The sequence below is a fragment of the Lepisma saccharinum genome, unplaced genomic scaffold (assembly GCF_977018435.1).
Source record: "Lepisma saccharinum unplaced genomic scaffold, izLepSacc3.1 HAP1_SCAFFOLD_411, whole genome shotgun sequence".
NCBI classification, from domain to species: domain Eukaryota; kingdom Metazoa; phylum Arthropoda; class Insecta; order Zygentoma; family Lepismatidae; genus Lepisma; species Lepisma saccharinum.
In genome coordinates, this window is record NW_028143113.1 from 184,730 (window position 1) to 206,190 (window position 21,461).

Genomic DNA, 21,461 nt, shown 5'->3' on the forward strand with positions numbered 1-21,461 from the left:
ATTTATAATTTGACAAAATGTACTAGTATTTAATTCACAAAGTTAGGTAAAAAACAGTATTTTTTTAAAATATTGTTACTGCCTTCAAATTTTATGTTATTTAGCCACTAACAACTGGTTTACACTGCTTGGCATTCTGTAAATAGGAAAAGAAGAAATTATTTGTTTAGTATTTTTACTACTTTATATTTATTTAAGAAAACAATTCTACACTTTAACTTAATTTTAACAAATTGTTACTAATTTATATATCAAAGTTATGTTATTTAGAGTGCATAAAGGCGTATAAAGTTAATATTTGTACTTATCAGTTCAACTAACAATTATATTTTACACACAAAAGATACAGTTAAATTGCTTGAATCAGAGAATAATATTTTACAGTAATTGATTCATTCAGCACTAGTCAGTACTTTTATGCATCAGAAAGTTTTCTTAATTTTCTATTACGCATGCTATTTTGGGCTATTCTTAAAATGTATTTCTAGGGCAAACTGGTTTAATTTTCTGCTTATAATGCAAAGTTCACAGTTTTCGCACAATGCATTGTACATTTGTTATATTCTCTACGTACAATCCAAATATTATGCTTATTTAATGTATAACTAACTAACTCTCTATCCTTTTTAAACCCGAAGTTTCATGGCTGCAGCAACACATGCCTTTCATCTGTCCCTGTCCTGAGCAAGATCTATATACTCCTTTCCTTCCCCACCAATTTCCTTTAGGTCCATCTCTACATTATCCCTCCATCTTTGTTTTGGTCTTCCTATTGATCTTTTACCATCAGGTTTCCCAACAAGAATCCTGTATACTCTTCTTTCCTCTCCCATTCGTACCACATGATCTACACACCTAAGTCTTCTTGATTTAATCATTCTAATAATATCTGGACATGAATACAAATTATGTACTTCTAATTTATGTAACCTTCTCCACTCATTTGTCTCCTCATCTGTTTCAGGCCCAAATATTTTCCTAAGGATTTTATTTTCAAATACTCTCAATTTATGTTCCTTTTTCAATCTAAGGGACCAGGTTTATTTACTGTATTTAACTTTTATTTTTTGTAATTAACAAAAATTAAAAGCTTATACTGTAGTTATTATATCTTTTTCTATCAGCTTTTTTTGAAATTAATATTATTAGGTATAGTCTTTGATTTATAACTATATTGCTTTTTTATCAATTTATCTAAGAGTACACGCAGACAAACACATGTGTACACACATTTATGTAAATAGATATGCCTTTTTTCAATATTTTAGTATGAAGATTGCACTTTAGCTATTTAAGCAAGGGTAGGAAAGGTAGGATTTCTGAGAATTTGTTGCAGGATTTTGTTGTCCAAGTATAGATGAGAACTGAGCTGGGAGACTGTTTTGAACATTTTCATGAGAGTTTGCATGTGAACTGTATGCAAATTGAGCACTATTGACTGTGCATGCTTCTAAGTTTTGCTGTTATTTTACATCAAGTCTGTGAGACTGTAGTCAGTTTTCCCTTTTCAAGTAGTTTTTATTGATTGTATTTGTATATGTTTTGGGGACTTAGCAGTTTTATGTTATGAGGCAGTTTGTTGTAGAATATTTTTACCGGATTGTTTTGAGATATTGAGTGTCTGCTGTTTTACTTGTAATTATTTTCCTTCTTGTGTTGTGTATTTGACTATATTTAGTCCAAGTTCGTAGTATTTAGAATAATTGTTATTGACTTGTAGATGTAGGGAGTAATAATCCTTTGCAAGATGCTCTATACTTTAGTCTGAACATTATTCTTAGTGTTCACTTTTGAAGCCTTAGTATTCTGGTAGTATTATTAATGTAGAGGTAAATTAGGCTGAAATGTAGGCATTTTTCTGATACATTATACTCACTTAGTTGTTTCAGCAGGTAGAAGTTGCATGATGGTTTACTGCTGATGATGTTAATTTGCTCTTCTTATGTACTACGTATGATGTAGCTTACTTGAGTAATTGGAATTTTCTACTGAAAAAAGGATTGCTTGTCTATTTTATTCCTATGTTGTTGAGTTTGTCCATAAGCAAGCCATGTTTTTACTCTATCCTATGCCTTGGAAGAATCTAGATATATTGTGTTGGCAGTTTTATGTTTCTCTAAGGTTTCAGCTATGTAGTTTTTTAAACTGTGCTATGGGTGTGACTATTGATTTCTCTTTCTGGATGCCATGTTGGTTTCTGTGTATTCCTCTTGCTGCTTGAATTTGACTTAGGTTGTTTGCTTTTTTTCTTAGATCTTTATATGTTTATTTGTTCAGTATTTTTTATTTTTTAATATTCTTTTACATAAAAAAATCAAAGTACATTGTTAAAGTCAAAGTGTGTTAAAATTCAATTTTTCAAATTTAAAATTTAAAAAATACAATTTTCTAAAATCAAAAGTTATAATAGTATATTTTTGTTAGTAGAAGTTTTTATACTAGGGCAAATTATTTTGTTGTTAATGTAATAACTACAGTATAAGCTTTTAATTTGCCCTAGTATAAAAACTTCTACTAACAAAAATATACTATTATAACTTTTGATTTTAGAAAATAGTATTTTTAAAATTTTAAATTTGAAAAATTGAATTTTAACACACTTTGACTTTAACAATGTACTTTGATTTTTTTATGTAAAAGAATATTAAAAAATAAAAAATACTGAACAAATAAACATATAAAGATCTAAGAAAAAAAGCAAACAACCTAAGTCAAATTCAAGCAGCAAGAGGAATACACAGAAACCAACATGGCATCCAGAAAGAGAAATCAATAGTCACACCCATAGCACAGTTTAAAAAACTACATAGCTGAAACCTTAGAGAAACATAAAACTGCCAACACAATATATCTAGATTCTTCCAAGGCATAGGATAGAGTAAAAACATGGCTTGCTTATGGACAAACTCAACAACATAGGAATAAAATAGACAAGCAATCCTTTTTTCAGTAGAAAATTCCAATTACTCAAGTAAGCTACATCATACGTAGTACATAAGAAGAGCAAATTAACATCATCAGCAGTAAACCATCATGCAACTTCTACCTGCTGAAACAACTAAGTGAGTATAATGTATCAGAAAAATGCCTACATTTCAGCCTAATTTACCTCTACATTAATAATACTACCAGAATACTAAGGCTTCAAAAGTGAACACTAAGAATAATGTTCAGACTAAAGTATAGAGCATCTTGCAAAGGATTATTACTCCCTACATCTACAAGTCAATAACAATTATTCTAAATACTACGAACTTGGACTAAATATAGTCAAATACACAACACAAGAAGGAAAATAATTACAAGTAAAACAGCAGACACTCAATATCTCAAAACAATCCGGTAAAAATATTCTACAACAAACTGCCTCATAACATAAAACTGCTAAGTCCCCAAAACATATACAAATACAATCAATAAAAACTACTTGAAAAGGGAAAACTGACTACAGTCTCACAGACTTGATGTAAAATAACAGCAAAACTTAGAAGCATGCACAGTCAATAGTGCTCAATTTGCATACAGTTCACATGCAAACTCTCATGAAAATGTTCAAAACAGTCTCCCAGCTCAGTTCTCATCTATACTTGGACAACAAAATCCTGCAACAAATTCTCAGAAATCCTACCTTTCCTACCCTTGCTTAAATAGCTAAAGTGCAATCTTCATACTAAAATATTGAAAAAAGGCATATCTATTTACATAAATGTGTGTACACATGTGTTTGTCTGCGTGTACTCTTAGATAAATTGATAAAAAAGCAATATAGTTATAAATCAAAGACTATACCTAATAATATTAATTTCAAAAAAAGCTGATAGAAAAAGATATAATAACTACAGTATAAGCTTTTAATTTTTGTTAATTACAAAAAATAAAAGTTAAATACAGTAAATAAACCTGGTCCCTTAGATTGAAAAAGGAACATAAATTGAGAGTATTTGAAAATAAAATCCTTAGGAAAATATTTGGGCCTGAAACAGATGAGGAGACAAATGAGTGGAGAAGGTTACATAAATTAGAAGTACATAATTTGTATTCATGTCCAGATATTATTAGAATGATTAAATCAAGAAGACTTAGGTGTGTAGATCATGTGGTACGAATGGGAGAGGAAAGAAGAGTATACAGGATTCTTGTTGGGAAACCTGATGGTAAAAGATCAATAGGAAGACCAAAACAAAGATGGAGGGATAATGTAGAGATGGACCTAAAGGAAATTGGTGGGGAAGGAAAGGAGTATATAGATCTTGCTCAGGACAGGGACAGATGAAAGGCATGTGTTGCTGCAGCCATGAAACTTCGGGTTTAAAAAGGATAGAGAGTTAGTTAGTTATACATTAAATAAGCATAATATTTGGATTGTACGTAGAGAATATAACAAATGTACAATGCATTGTGCGAAAACTGTGAACTTTGCATTATAAGCAGAAAATTAAACCAGTTTGCCCTAGAAATACATTTTAAGAATAGCCCAAAATAGCATGCGTAATAGAAAATTAAGAAAACTTTCTGATGCATAAAAGTACTGACTAGTGCTGAATGAATCAATTACTGTAAAATATTATTCTCTGATTCAAGCAATTTAACTGTATCTTTTGTGTGTAAAATATAATTGTTAGTTGAACTGATAAGTACAAATATTAACTTTATACGCCTTTATGCACTCTAAATAACATAACTTTGATATATAAATTAGTAACAATTTGTTAAAATTAAGTTAAAGTGTAGAATTGTTTTCTTAAATAAATATAAAGTAGTAAAAATACTAAACAAATAATTTCTTCTTTTCCTATTTACAGAATGCCAAGCAGTGTAAACCAGTTGTTAGTGGCTAAATAACATAAAATTTGAAGGCAGTAACAATATTTTAAAAAAATACTGTTTTTTACCTAACTTTGTGAATTAAATACTAGTACATTTTGTCAAATTATAAATAAAATATACCTATTTCTTTGATATTTGTACTAAAATGAAGAAAATGTTACTAAAACTTGGCTAGTACAGCAAATCTTAGACTTTTAGCTTTATTTGTCCGTAACTGGATATAATTGTAACTTGTTAATCTCGCCAAACACAATTTTTACCTCAATTTTGGAAGCTAGCTGAACTTTAGCGTTTCGAATTACATATAGTGAAGGCCTCTATAGTGGAAAAATACACCCAGTCTGTAAAAATTTGGAAATGTTGTCTCCTTCTCTGTCGAACCAGACCAAGAGTGTTCTCAGGTGTTTCAATATATTTCTTAACATAACTAACTTTTTAAAAATGCAGGTAGCTTAGTTTGTATAGCGCTAGGCTTTTAACCTATCTGTCCAGAGTTCAAGTCCCTGGCAGGGTTGTTACAATTTTAGATTTTGTCATCGGATCTTGTGCAGACTTCAAATTTCATAAGTTATAAGCAATCTAAGTTAATTTTGGGAGTGGGCCAAATTGGTTCCTCATATAAAAAGCAATGACCAAATTGGTCGTAGCGCCTATGACCCTACTTGGGTTCATCCTACAAAACATCTGCTTCGAGTCTCCGATGCCATGGTGGAGCCCGTTCAGGTTCTACCGCCCACAAGTGCGTTCCTTCGCCAATCCAGCGAAGGTGAGAATAATAGAGCGCAACCCTCTATATATATATTCAGCTCACTGTTGGTCAACCCCTTGATCTAGTTATTTTCATGCAATCACCTACATTTAGTGAATTTTGCCGTCTTTCTGTTTGATCTGTTAAATAAGCCAGTCAATAAAAATATACTTACATAGAAAAATCCTGATATAGTTGGATTCTCAAAAATATGTACAATCAGTGTTCTTGATACATTTAGCACCTGAGATAGTATAAATCAAAATCTAGTTAGTGTTGGCATGTGTGCTTCTGGTACATGTAGTTACTTGAAAAAGCAAATATTGGTTGTGTAAAAAATAGCCTCCTTGTAAACAATGAAAAATTAACATTATATCCTCATAGCATTAGTTGCAACTGCTTCTTGCAGATTAACAAAGCTCTGGCGTGTGGTCGTACGTCACCTATAATCCTTTGTAAGGTTCGTGTTGTCCTATAAATTGTCGATATACATGCTAAGTCCCTAGTTACAGCCTAAGGTTTTAGCTTCAATAAATGTATTTTAGTCCTCGGAGACATATATTGATCTTAGAGTAAAAAATAAACCTCGTATAATAAACCAAATGGAAATAACCCAAATGTTGATGCACCCAAAAAACCAGTAATACTTTTAAAATACCTTGAAAAAGGCTATAAGGCTAAATTATTCTTCTAGCATAGAAAAACATTTAGCAAGTGGACCTATGGTCCATATAGTCAGTCGTCTGTGAACTTCGTATTGTAATTATATTGTTAAATTGTTATATGTAAGGGGAAAAAACAATATTAGTAAGCGTCCAAATATGGACCCTCGGTAAAGGGGTTTCAGACCTCATAGACACATCATAATTTTCGTTACACTAAAAAATTGCCCTCGTATAAAAGCAAATAGTTGAAATGTTAAACATTTCGTGTACTTTATCCAGTAAGCCTTAGCTAGAAATACAATAAATGCGTTACAGACATAAAAATTAAGCAAGCTTTGATATTCTAGTGGCACATAATAAGTATAAAATATCCTTTAAAATACTCTGACAAATAGTTGTGGGTTGTCTGAGATCAAAATTTTCAAGTCCTCTCTCCTCTCTCCTGCATAAATAGGCTCTAGAATTCACTAAGCCTCAAAATAATATTGGGTACATAAAATAAAAAGCAGATGGAGAGTGGTGCTGATCGCATCATCTCCAAAATAGCAAAAACAAAAGTATATAGAGCTCTATCTGGTATATTTAGAAAACTTTTACCTAGTATAGCAGTAACAAAATACTCAGCAAACTCTAAAATAAACAAACTTTCCTACGTGGCAGGCGTAACCTGCCCTAAATAAATACATATAGAAATACAGAACCAAAAATAGCATAGTGGAAATCAGTAAACCCTAATAATAATAATAATAATAATAATAATATATTCTGTGGCTTACATTTTAGCTAAAAGTACTTTTTTTTAGTGTTTTTGAAAAAATTAAATAAATACTAAACTCTAAGTTAAAAATTTGTAAATGTATATATAATACAAAACAAAATAAATAAAAATTAATACATACCCTGCAAAAAATCAATAAAAAAGTTGAAAACCTCTCTTTGTGCATCCAAAATATAATAACAAATCCTTCCTGACTGGATTAAATTGTGTTATTTGAGTATTAATAAGCCTAAACTTGTAAAATAAAAGGGTAGAACTTGTCAAAACATACTTTTGCATCCAAAATATAATTCAAAATACATCTAAATTGTGTTATTTGAGTAAACTAGAGAATAATCCTGTAAACTTGGAAAAAATCTCTCTCTCTCTCTCTCTCTCTCTCTCTCTCTGTGTGTGTGTGTGTGTGTGTGTGTGTGTCTTTGAGAGTCCAAAATGTAATAAAAATGGTGTCTGAATAATATAAATAGTGTCATTTGAGTAAATATTAGGCTAAACTTGTAAAATAAACAAATAAAAGTTGAGAACACACACTTTGTGTGTCGAAAATGTAACTAAAAATCTTTCCTGAACAGATAGAATTGTGTTATTTGAGTAATAATAAGCCTAAACTTGTGAAATAAACAGATAGAAGTTGAGAACACACACTTTGTGTGTCGAAAATGCGACTAAAAGTCTTTCCTGAACAGATTGAATTGTATTATTTTGGTAATAATAAGCCTAAACTTGTGAAATAAACAGATAGAAGTTGAGAACACACACTTTGTGAGTCCAAAATTTAATAAAAAATGTTGCCTGAATAGTATAAATAGTGTTATTTTGGTAAAAATTAACATAAAGTTGTAAAATAATAAGTTAAAAGTTGAAAAAATGTCTTTGTGAGTCCAAAATTTAATAAAAAATGTTGCCTGAATAGTACAAATAGTGTTATTTTGGTAAAAAATTAACATAAAGTTGTAAAATAATAAATTAAAAATTGAAAAATGTCTTTGTGAATCCAAAATTTAATGAAAAAATGTTGCCTGAATAGTACAAATAGTGTTATTTTGGTAAAAATTAAGATAAAGTTGTAAAATAATAAGTTAAAAGTTGAAAAAATGTCTTTGTGAGTCCAAAATTTAATAAAAAATGTTGCCTGATTAGTACAAATAGTGTTATTTTGGTAAAAAATAATTTTATAAAGTTGTAAAATAATAAGTTAAACGTAGAAAAAATGTCTTTGTGAGTCCAAAATTTAATAAAAAATATTGCCTGATTAGTACAAATAGTGTTATTTTGGTAAAAAAATTAACATAAAGTTGTAAAATAATAAGTTAAAAGTTGAAAAAATTTCTTTGAGTCCAAAATTTAATAAAAAATGTTGCCTGAATAGTACAAATAGTGTTATTTTGGTAAAAATTAACATAAAGTTGTAAAATAATAAGTTAAAAGTTGAAAAAATGTCTTTGTGAGTCCAAAATTTAATAAAAAATGTTGCCTGAATAGTACAAATAGTGTTATTTTTGTAAAAATAAGGATAAGCTGTGAAAATGTTTGACATAAAGTCAAAGTTTGGTAAAAAATAAACTCAAAATTAAGTTAAATAGCACACAGTAACATACATTTACTACCTAAATCAATAATCAAAGGGTCCTAGGTTCGTTACCCCGTGATAAAAGCAAATGGTGAAAACTGTAGGCCCCGTCCCTAATAGCTCTCCCTTCTTCATAGTACAGATAAAAAAAACCCTGCGCTAAAGCGTCCTGTGCCTTGGAGGCAAACCTGAGCGGAATATTAATTGGCGGCGGAAACCGCATAGCTTCAGAGATTTGACCCTTGCTGCGCATTCTCAGACATTCTTTGTTGTCTGGTTGAATCCATCCCCTGCCCTACAGTATTGCATAGCTTTCCCCTGTTATTGCGTACTGGTTAACCTTGAAAAAACCGGTTCTGAAAATCTACCGACGCGTTCTCTCATTGGTCAATCGGGTTCTTCCTTTGTTCTGACGTTGTGACGTCATTTGACCTTGAACGCACTTCCCCAAAATTCCTTTCTTCTCTACCTGCGTGGAATATTAATTCATTCTCTCTGTCTACCCTCACCGCCGAGTCGAGATTCGGAGACAGTATTCTGTCTAGCGTGTTGCACCATCGTGTTTCATAATATAATGCAATTATTACATAGTACTAATTAATAATATTACATATCGCGGGTTCAAGTACCGGGACCGTCTTCTTTCGTAATTGAACCTGTACCTACAGCCATTACCACCGTTCATAGCGGTTCATAAACCATAGAAAACTTATTTTCAATATTATAAACATTAATATTAACATTTTATACATTACATACTTTGCAGTAATGAATATAAAAACATATGCATAGCATTTAGTACCTCTAATTACCTTTTATATACATATTTTTCATAAAATAAATAAATATATATTCATAAAAAGTTATAAACATACAAATACATAAATGTAAAGTATTCTAAGTACTTGCTAATGAATTCTAAGTACGCGCAAATAAGTTCTAAGTACGTGCAAATTAGTTATAAGTACGTGCAAATAAAAGACCACCCATGGAGAAAACAGGCCTTGGCGCGGATACCATCTACTCGTGTAAAAGGTTGTGTAAATACAGAGAACATAAGTACTGCAGAAAATTTTACCCTGTGTTCTTTAGAGAATTTACAAAAAAAAATTATGAGAAACCAATCCCCTATCTGTCCTATAGGAGATAGACTGGGGGACCTGAAAGCCTGGGCTTTCAACCATTGCAGCGGGGTGTGTGGGGGCAAGGGAAGTAGAGGTAGAAATCTTCCTTTTCCTTGGGCCGGCCGTTTCTACCTGGAAACTGGCCTGGCTGAAGAAGAGCGAGCTAGGGTATCCAGCCAGCTTTGCTCGCGGAGAACATCGATGGACGAGAAGTGCGTGGAAAAGAAGGTGTTGCATATGAGCTGTGGTGGCTTTAACAAGGCAATAAATATTGTGATTTGAATATAATTCGAGATGTGAGATTGATTGATCTATCTCTGCTAGACTAGCTACTCCTCAGTGCACGTCACTGGAAAACAAGCTCGGAGAACACGGAGACTTTCCCTCACGCATAGAACTCGGCATGTTATTTTTCTAAGGCTAAGTCAGGCCAAGGTTATTAGAAGTAAGGTTGGGCCAATCCGTTGTTTACTCGAAATGACGAAACGACGGTAAGAAGTGAATTTATCCATGAAATGAATTCCAAATCTATGCGCTAGTGTTGCACTATGCAGATAGGAAAACCATACCAGAAACTGAAAACACGAAATCGAGTACACAAATGAGCATTTCCACCCATTTACATTTTGTGGCTTCATACAAATTGAAAATAAATATCGATAGGTACTTATTGTTATGCGGGACAGAATATTATTGATCGGAACGGGAATTTTTTTAAATCCTGACATTCGGGACGGGAAATATTCGCAATTTCTCGACTAGTCGGGAAATTTTCGGGACGGGAAATTTCCGAAATTTTCCGAGGCACTGAAAATTTCAAATTTTACACGTCATTTTCACCTTAATTGATTGTCTTTGCATTTCTGGAATGAAAACTAACAATTTCCGATAAGTTCCAGGCACTTGCAATGTAGAAAAGAAAAGAATTAATACCGTTTTAAAATGACCATTCGGTATTTCCCGACTACTCGGTATCCAGAAAAGTAGGGAAGTCATTTGCTGGAGTCGGGATAGGGACGGAATTTTTCTTTCCGATCCCGGTCCCGACTTTTCTAGATAGCGCACACCACTTGTTATTATTATTTATTACAAGATACATCTTCCAAGTACGTTGAACATAATGTACTGTGCATACCAGAAAAGAAAAGTTCAAATGAGCATTTATGTACGCTATATTTACACTAGGCAATGCACTTGTATTTTTTTCTTTAGTGCACATGTTTCCGCGAATATATCACAGTGTGCCTAACATGAAATGTAATACTGTTCAACTTTGCTTTCACGCAAACTTGGCATGTAGTAATATTTCATTCTCACAAGCAGCGGCGTGCCCAATGGGGAGTTGGTGGGGGTTATAACAGTTCCCGTTGGCCCAGTATTCCTAAAAAGAAAGAACGTCAAATGTAGGAAAAGATGACAAAATGAGGGATGACTACCGTAAATACGTAACCCCTCCCTTTCGAAAATCCTGGGCACGCCACTGCAGTCTCAGGTTAACATGCAAGGGCAGATTTTTTCCACCTTTCGATGTGTAGTCTTTAATTTCTGCAGTAGAAACCAAGTGTGGCTTCTTACCGATGTGTAAAATGATTAATACGACAACTTTCGTGTCGGTATTTTATAAGCACAAAATATATACGAAGTTTTGTTCAAAGCTAAGTTGGTTACTGCGAAGCCGTAATTAGATTTTGATAAGCTGTAGGAGTTTAGCTTAATGGTTTAATTTTTGCTTTGTAACTTGGTCATAAAGTACAATTCAATTGCAGAAGTATTGTATTTTTTAATATAGCTTATACGTTCTATGAAATAAATGTTAATGTGTCTGTAATGGTCTTACATAGTAGTATACATTTTTAAGAATAATTCAGTGAATTGAATACGTTGCCACAAATATTAAAAATACTATTACTAATTTGTATAATACATTTTAAACTTATGCTCTATAGAATCCTTAAAAATATCACCAGTATTTTTTTCATATCAAAAGAACATCACGTTATGAATCTCCTGTATGTGATTGAAGAGTAATCAAACAAACGCCAAATTATCTATTGTTCCATTGGCCGTTAAGGAACAAACACAGACACGCCCTATTTAACAGACCGCACAGAGCCAAGATACCATTTCCTGTATCATACACTCCCTCTTATCGTCTCCCTCCCCTCGTACAATGGGGATATTATATAGTTTTGCCAGTCAGAGTAGTATTTAATTTTAAAATTTGTGTGTATATGCAAGTTTGTGATCAGTGTTACAGTTCAGTGAAGTGAAGTATAGTATTGCGATAACTATATGACCACAACTACTACTACGTATTCAATTCTATGGTACTCCTCCACAATTCCCAGTGTTGTACACCTTCTTGACCAAGACTGGCACACACCCGGCGGTGAGGGTCACGAAGAAGAAGAAGAAGAATTACAAACGCTGTCTTGACTTTTTTATATTGTTTAATCAGCACTATAGTAACATCTGGAAACTATTGTCATTTGTGATCTGATTTTGTACCGTGTTCTCAGTCCTCAGTATAAAATGAAAAATGCCTTCGTGCGCAATAGTAGGATGCAGAAATTACAGTGCCAAAACAAAAGGCATTATATACCACGTTTTTCCAAAGGATTCTTCCGTCACCGAGCTTTGGATTCGTGTTTGTGGAAACTCTAACGTGAATCATGCGAATGCTAGAATCTGCAGTGCGCATTTCTGCCCACAAGATTATGTACGTGATCTGAAAAGCGAACTTTTAGGTTTACATCGGAGAAAGATTCTTAAGCAAGATGCAGTACCAACGATGAATTTGGTACCACCTGATGAAATTATTTCATTTACTAAAGTTGACAATTCCAACTTTGTGCCCATACATGGAGGAATCATGAGTGAGAAAAAAAAGCAAACAAGAGATAAAGAAATACAGGTAAATGAACATAGCTCGTTGATACAAAAAGCATTAGAAACTAGAATCAGAAACCTAGAAATAAAAAACAGGCGGTTGAAAAATCAAGTTGATCAACTTACAAGACAAACAAGGCGATTGAGGCAAACTCTAAGAAAGAAAAGTAATGAAATCAAGCAAAGTAAAATAAACGTCAAAGAAACTGCAACTAAAACATTGACAAGTATATTTACGGAAGCACAGGTTGACTATCTTGTTAATGGAAAGAAGAATGTTTGCTGGAAAAAGGACGACATAAGCCGAGCCCTAACGTTGAGATGCATTTCCAAAAGATGCTATAGTTATTTGAGGTCCAAAATGCACATGCCATTACCAGCATTATCGACTCTTAAGAGGTGGGTCTCGCGTTCTTTCCATTGTAATACTGGGTTTTTACACGATGTATTAACATTAATGAAGAATCAAGCATTTCAACTAGGGAAAAATGAAATATTAAGTGTTTTGTGCTTTGATGAGATGAACATTGACTCTCGAAGGTCGTATGATCAAGAGGAAGATAAGGTATATGGCCCTTACAGTCAAGTGCAAGTAATTATGGCACGTGGTTTGATAAGTAATTGGAAACAACCAATATATTATAACTTTGATGTGCAGATGACAGGATCATTGCTAAAGAGTGCAATTACAGAGATGCACGATGTTGGATTTAAAGTGGTAGCTGTAGTTTGTGACTTGGGAGGCAAAAACTCTAAAGTGTGGAACGATTTGGCAGTAACATACATGAATCCTTGCTTTACGAATCCCACAGAACCAAACTCACGAGTGTGGGTTTTTTCGGATATACCACACATGATGAAGCTGCTCCGAAACCACTTTGTAGATAATGGTTTAACTCTATCTGGAGGGAAGCATATCGGTAGGGAAATCATTGAACGGCTTTTAACTATCGATTGTGGAGAAATAAAGCTGTGCCCTAAATTGACACAGTATCACCTATCTGTGTCAGGAAGAGAACGACAGCGTGTATCCCTTGCTTGCCAGTTATTTTTGAAACATACTGCAGAAGCAATTAGCTACACAATTCCCGAAGAACAAGAGACTGCAAATTTCTTTCACCTGGTCAACGATGCATTCGACATAATGAATAGCAGAATCCCCCAGAAAGCTGACGCTTCTGTAGGAAGTGCTTTCGGACTTGAATATCAGGCTCAGAATGAAGTGCTAAAAAAATTCTACAACACGTGTCAGCATATGAGAGTAGGTAAATCCTTGTCACTTCTACCCTTCCAGAAAGGATTCATGACATCCATTCGCTCCCTCTTGGGTCTATACAATGATATGAAAAGTTGTAGTATAGATTATTTATTAACATCACGGTTAAATCAGGATTGTCTGGAAAATTTGTTTTCACAAGTCAGGGCAATCGGAAGGACACACGACAACCCTCTCCCTGTCGACTTCAAAAACCGCCTTCGACTTCTTATTATGAGCAGGAATGTAGGGAGTATAATCCTGGAAAATACTTCGCCTGTTACGATGGAGTGCAACAATAACTCAGACTACTTTACTTCCCAACTTTTCACAGGCCTGGTTCCTGAAATGGCACAGGTCCTCTCTGTGATTGAGAGTGATGAAACAGAAATTCGCGATGTTACTGTGAACAATTTAACCCTAGAGTGCGTACCTTTCCCAGTCGTTGAAAGTGAGTGTTGTGAGGAAGGCTTGCGATATTTGGCAGGCTACGTAGCTTTCCGATGCCGAACAGTAGATAAAACTCTTGGGCATCCTACTGGCGAGGTTCTACAGATCTCACCACGTAATTTTTCTACCAGTGGTTGGATCGAGAAAATATCACGAGGCGGTTTGATCGTTCCATCAGAAAAATGGCTGGAGAAAGTGAAGGAATTCGAAGTTATCTTTGGTACTATGCACGGTAGAACAGTAGCTAAAGGACGGGGAATAATCAAAACACTGGCCAAAGCGTTAGCAGACAAGAGCCCCGAACTTGATCCTTGTGTTATAAAGGTGTACGCACGGACAAGAACCTTTATCCGTATTAGGCATTTAAACGTCGCAGATAAAGCTAAGAGATGCAAAGCGTACCACCGGAAGAAAGCAAGGAAATGGATAGCTTCTACGCGTTCCACTGACCTTGACGTGCTCTCTCTTGGACCTCAATGCAAGAAGCCGCACTTGGTTTCTGCTCCAGAAATTAAAGACTCCACATTAAAAGGTGGAAAGAGTGTGACATTGCACGGTAACCTGAGAGAATGAACTATTTTTTTGAGCCAGATGTGACTGATATTATTGTTGAACAATAAATGAGAAGAGAGAAGTTGTTATGTTTGGTTCCGAAAGTTCAAAGTTCTCATCTTTGCCCTACCTACCAGAAGTGACCCGGGTAAGGTCGGCGTGTTTACATAACACCTATAAATACTGCAGATCTTCGATACGTTATATTTTTTAGATTTAATTTCCAATCAAAGTTGTATTTTTGCTGTTTAAGTTGTGTTATGTTAATTTACGTTGTGATATTTCTTTAGTTTAGAGTGAGTGAGTGATTCTAACATTTTGTGTGCATCACATAAGGACAAAACACAGGACAGCACAAACACAGTCCTACGAGGATTATACGGGCTTTAGGTCCAGACACCAGAGCCTCGTTAGTCTGCAAAATGCAGTCCAAGATGTACTCCGTGGACGTTGGGTTGTTGAATTGGGTGTACTAACCTATAGTCTAGTTATATCTATTAATTAGTAAAAACAATAATACTTTAAGAAAGTTAAGAAGTAATTTAGTGTATTTTGTAATGGAAAATGTGACACAAATAATCTTCTATATAACAAATGTTACATTAACAAGCTCTTTACTGTGGTTCTAAATTTATACGCATTTTTATTCATGAAGAGATAGATAATAGGAGGCAAATTGTCCATCGCTATTTTCATCTTTTTTGTTCTACATCCTGTGTTGTTTTAAAAAATGGAAAGCGGGTGTTTACCTCTGCTTATTTCAATTTGTAATCACCAGATTGGGGAAAACAGACTGGAGGAAAATGGTGATGGGGAAATTCGCCTACCATTTCTTTGCCATTGGTGTACAATTCTCTCTCGCTTTTCCCTACATATTCACATAAAGCAATAAAAATACAAACTGTTAACTTTTCATTCCATTTTGGTTATTTATTAAACGGTACGTGTTTGTATTTATATTTGATAAATTTACTTTGCTCTTCCGGCCATTTAAGTCAATTGAGATGATGAAGAAGTGATAAAATAGATGAATGGAAAATCACAGTTCCCCTTACTTATAAGAGCGACCACAAGAAAAAGAACCTTCCTCCTCTTTCGTTCAACTCGGGCTACAAGAGAGCATGCTCCACTCTCCCCCTTCCCTCCACACTGGAGTACGGTGCACAGGAGTCGCGAGTCTGCGCAGGTTTCTCTGCTTGCGGTTCCACTATAATAGTAATATAAAATTGTACACTGACCTCACTTACTTCTCCGGCAGTTTGTTTCTTTATACATCATATTTGGAGAAGATACAATCATATACAATTCAATCTATAGTTGTACGTACACTGTATATAACACACCTGGATGTACAGGGTCAAGGAAAACAAAGAAATGAGCATAATTTTCTCTTCGGAGAAGATGTTGAACCTAAACCAAAAAAAAAGAAACTGAAATAATGAATTCGACAATGTAAATTGATGAGATTTAGTAAATCATTTGATGAAGTGAACTAATTCTGAGTGGACTAGTCGCAAATGACATAATCAGCTCAGATCCTATTACTTCTTCATGGTATGTGACGTAAAGTTCCCGCCCAACCGTTTGACGGCGTTAGTGGCTATCGCATCTCCTTTTCCACAGCCTGTAGTACACATCCTCATCTAGACATTGTTCTTGTTCTGGTGTTTAATATCTGCATACTGCAACACTGTCGTTTTGTCATTTCACGTGACTTCACATTGAAGTGATGCATTCACTTGGCCGGTCACACGTCATCGAAAGCAAAAACTTCAACCGTTACCATGGTTTTGGGCCAGGGCTGAAGTCAGGCAATATTACTAAGTTGCACTACTTCCTTGCTGTTCACATGATTATTTTTAGAAAATAACCAATGTTATAAAATATCATTATGTACACAAATCTCCAAGCTCATTGAAAGTTATATTACTACAAAATGTTCACACTTATCTTGCCTTGCCATGTCACCAAGTTATTTTACGAAGTGCACTATATTTGGCGGAACAAAAATCGTTATTAGGATGCTTGTCAAAGTTTCCAACCGCAATAAATTTACGAAATTTCTTTGTCTTGTGTTGATCATCATCATCAATATATTTATTGGACTTACAGCATTGCATATGGCTGTTTATGTCCATTATATATTTTATTTACATAAGATACAATTTACATAAAATCTACAAACAAATTGCAAATACACTCCTATCTTTATCAAACCTTCTTAGAGATATACATTACCATGTTACATCATTTTGTCTAAAAAAAATGCAAGTAAAATATATTCAATTCACATGCAAGAAAGAAGCCAAATTTATGGGAAATGATTACTGGTGCAAAGAGTTAACCATAAAGGTGAAGCAATAAGTAAAAAAAGAATGAGCACTGGGTTTAAAGTGAGATGTTATTTGCGGCAGCGTATCCCATACTACAAATTGGCCATTGTTTTACCTTACGTAATGAATCCTGTAACAACGCTGGATTTTCGTGTGGATTATTTTACTTCTATGAGTTTGCAATGCTTTCTGCATGCAGGTGGTTTTGTTTACAGAAGGTCTCAGGGTTTGTGATTTGACATATAGTGAAAGTAATAAGTAATGATGCCCTGCAAATTCAGATAATTGGTTCACTACATCCGAAAATCACTAAAATAGAAATACCTTTCCTTAACCTGGATTGAGCTTAGTAATGATATAGAAAATAAAGCACGTAAGGCAGAAATGTTTTAATCGATACAGAATCTATTAATGAAGCAAACTATCAAATACAGCACAATGTCAAACATGAAATCAGTTTATAGTATATGCACCTAATTTACTGTACCTCGAATAAGTCTGTTATCTGTATCTGCTTAAGCTTACGTCATACTGTTTTTGTAGATCCTTATTTAGAGATTTCACTACATTCGACAGTTTCCACCATGGGATTGATACTAACCGAATGGTATTGCTGCGCAGCAGTGGCGTAGCAACATATCGCGAGGCCCTGGGCGAGATTAGAATGGAAGGCCCCGAAATCTAGATGTGAATCGATACAAAATCTTTAGGGGTACGTCAGCAAATTATCATATTTAAATAATAATAATAAATTACTGAAGAAAATTATATTTAAGAATTTCACTCACCCTAAAAATGTCTTTCTTTGTTTTCCGGTATCTGAAATATGAAGCTCTAGGAAGGAAGGAAGAACTGCTTATATTATCCATTGCCTTCTTGAGTTGCAAACAACCCAAGTATTCAAATGTCTCGTACTTGCTTCGTGGCAGTTGGAGGTGCTTTATTGTTAACATATTAAAATCGCGAGTGCAAGGTCCAGAGATAGAAGAAAAGATAAGACAAATGGGTAAAAATGTCCATGCAAGTTATCGTGAATTTTTTCGTAAATATTTCACATGAGAAATATGAAATTTTTTTTAATTTTCCCGGACCCCTTAGGCTTAGAGCCTGTATGTTACGCCCCTGATTTGACGGTATAATAATGTTAAACTAGAATTTAAAACAATATAAAAACAGAATTTTTCATCTTTATTCCCCTCACTTTTAGATTAATACATTTAATCAACCCCATGATTCAGGCGCGAGGCCCACCCCTTGCTCCGCCACTGCTGCGCAGTCAGTAATTGGCAGAAAGTACCGTAACTAGAGCTTGCCTATATTTCCGAGAATGAATATTTGTTTGTTAGTACGCTTTATTTTAATAAAGGTGCGATTTATAACTTTTGAGCCGGCCCCTGTAGCGAAGTAGTTAGCTACGACGCCAAGGGTCCCGGGTTCGAATCCTGACCTGGGCATGGATATTTGTGAGTGTCCATTCATCAATTTCATCACATCATCACTCATCGCCATCTTCGCAAATTAACCAAAAGTGGCACAAAAAGCGAAGTAAAATAAAGGAAATCAAATCGAATCTAACTTTTGAATCACCCGAAATAAATTTTCCATATGCATTGTGAATGTGATCAAGATCTTCAGGTACGGGATATTTCGTTAATATCCTTAGGAAAAATGTATTTATTTGCAAAGTGCACACAATTAATTTTTATCTTGATTAGTGTAAATATTGCTGTGGTTTAGGAAAAATAAATTGTATATGACATTAAAGTAAATATGAACATCAATATCAAACTGCCTGGTCCAAAATAAATTGAATCATTATTAGATTTCCAATTCATGTTTGTATTGCCTCCCAAAAAGGTAAGTGGAAAGAAATTTGTCATCTTTATTTTGCAACCTATATATTTGTTTCACAGTCAGCAGGAAATATGGGTTGTAACTATCAACGAGAGAGGATGCAAAGTAAAATAACCTATTAAAACTCACTTTTGCTCGTGACCATCTCCCACAAAGATAAGTGGTGAGAAACTCTTTGCACATTTTTTTCTTATTTTTTCACAAAAAGTTGGCAACACTGCCAAAATATCAGAATCAAATCTCCATATTTCTTTGATCGAAATGATAGAGAAAGAAGTGTGGAAAACGTGTAATCCCTTCAAGTCTCAATATTTCTAGGCCTGAATATAGTTTTCACAAGGATTATAACGTCACTTACCAAGTACGCAGCACTCTCCAGGTGCACAATCGCTCCCTGACTGACAAATGACCGAAGCTTCACCTGAAAAGATGACTGCAATAGCCAGGATAAGGATTCCCACTAAGAGCTTCATTTCTTCTGTGAAAGAGGAAGAAGATAAATTATGTACAATAGAGACGTTTACAGTTTTTCACAAAAACAATGGGAAGCAGTGTTGCAAAATTCAACCATTAAGCACTGAAATTAGTTTGATGAATCCTGGGGTAAAGTACTAGTGTGTGAAGTAAATATTTTGCTTTGAGGATACCATGCATTGCTCGAGTCGGGAGTGAACAAAAAAATGTGCGTAACAATATATTAATATATATTGAAAAACACAGTGACTCATTCCCGAGAGTTCTCTGTTGCACGGTGTACATTGTCACTAATGAATTTTATTACGACATTGTTCTTTTGCATGTTGTAACGCGTGTGTATTAATTCTCTTGTTCAAAGACAAGTTTTAAGAATCAACAGTGACATTAAATGAACATTTTTGTAACATTATGATATACCGAGAAGAGTTAATCAAATCAGTTTTCTTTTGGTGGGTGATCTACGTGCAGAGTTGGCATGTTTAAAACAAAAGTGTTTAAACAACTTGTTTTAAACGTTTAAAACACACGGCTTTGTTTTTTTACGAATGTTTAAAACAAAGTATTTTAAACGTGTTTTTTTTAGACTTGTTTAAAACACATTTTGATACTTTATGTTTGATAGTTGTGGTTATTTGCGGGTTTTGTAACTTTATCTTTTCATTCATTCCTTGTCATTTTGTTTACTGTGCACATAAATCTGTTCACTGGCTGAAAATATATATTCAATTAACAAAGAAACATAACGTGATGAATACCCATGGTCCGCTTTAAAACACCTGCCTATGTTTTTTTTATAGTGTTTCAAACATTTTAAAAATTGAATATTGTATATGGATGAAACAGTTTTGTTGCTCACTTAATACACTGCACATAGTTGCTAATGTCAATATTTTGTTGCATTCACGAAAAAATATATTTCTAAAAACAGAGTAGCTCTGTGAATGTGAGAGTAGCTAGCACGTGGATAGACTGTGGGCCCGGCAACTGTAGATTAGTGGAAGCTTCTTGAACAGCCTACATGCGAGATTTAAGATTAACAAAAATAAGTATATTAAGAAGTTGTCAAGCGTTTATTTTATAACTTGGAACATAGTCCTTCCTTGGATTATTAAGAGATTCCGTATTAATTATTTTAAGTCTTCCTGGCATTATGTTTTGACGTTTCATTTGTTTAAAACATGTTTTTTCGGTTCGTGATTAAAACACTGTTTAAAACACGAAAAACATGTTTAAAACAAAAAAAAAAACTGTTGGTTTTGTTTTTTCGAAAAAAGAAAACACAAATTTTGCCAACCCTACCTACGTGCATCAGTGTTAGGAAATTCACTTGTTATAGAGGTGTGTAGTGTGAGAGGCTGTTCGCGGGGTGGAGCTGTTCAGTCAAGTCTGTAGTGGGGACCCAACAAGCTTTCCGCCGAGTACCCACAGTAGAGGCCCAGATCTTTATCTGTGGTAGAGGCGTCCCAGACAGCTATACCATAAAATGATGGATAGCGAAGACGAACGAGGAGGGGTTGGTATGTGATATGGCGTCTCCTCGGCGACCTCGGGCCATTAAGGTACAGGTCAACATCAACTGTTTGTGATTATCCATCCAGAGGAGTTCACAATAAGCACTAACCCGCAGATCGCAGGGTTTGCGCATGAGCTAAGGCAGTGTTGGTCGAGTTTTGCACGTGTACCTACAAGCACGACCCTACAAGATGCAAGTACAATATCTCCTGCCCCGCACATGTGAAGATCTGTGACACTTCTCTGCAAATGGTGACGGCAGATCGAGGAATTTTTAACAACTCCATGATGTTTGATGAGGCATACTTCATGTTGTGCGGGTTAGTTAATAAACAGAATTGCCGTGACCGAGAATCTGCAACGATTGAATCAGTAATACACTACCCGATGATAACGATGTGGTGTGGAATTACTACACCCGGGATTT

The 21,461-nt window shown here is 34.4% G+C and overlaps 1 protein-coding gene across 1 annotated transcript in view; it reads right to left on the reverse strand.

Moving 5' to 3' along the window:
* The window catches only part of LOC145982780 (astakine-like), a 31,452-nt gene that overhangs the window by 8,574 nt on the left and 1,417 nt on the right, over window positions 1-21,461 (reverse strand). The window contains exon 2 of the mRNA XM_083116143.1: window positions 19,404-19,523. Coding sequence (XP_082972269.1) covers window positions 19,404-19,523 — 120 coding nt within the window. The remainder of the gene's footprint in view (window positions 1-19,403; window positions 19,524-21,461) is intronic.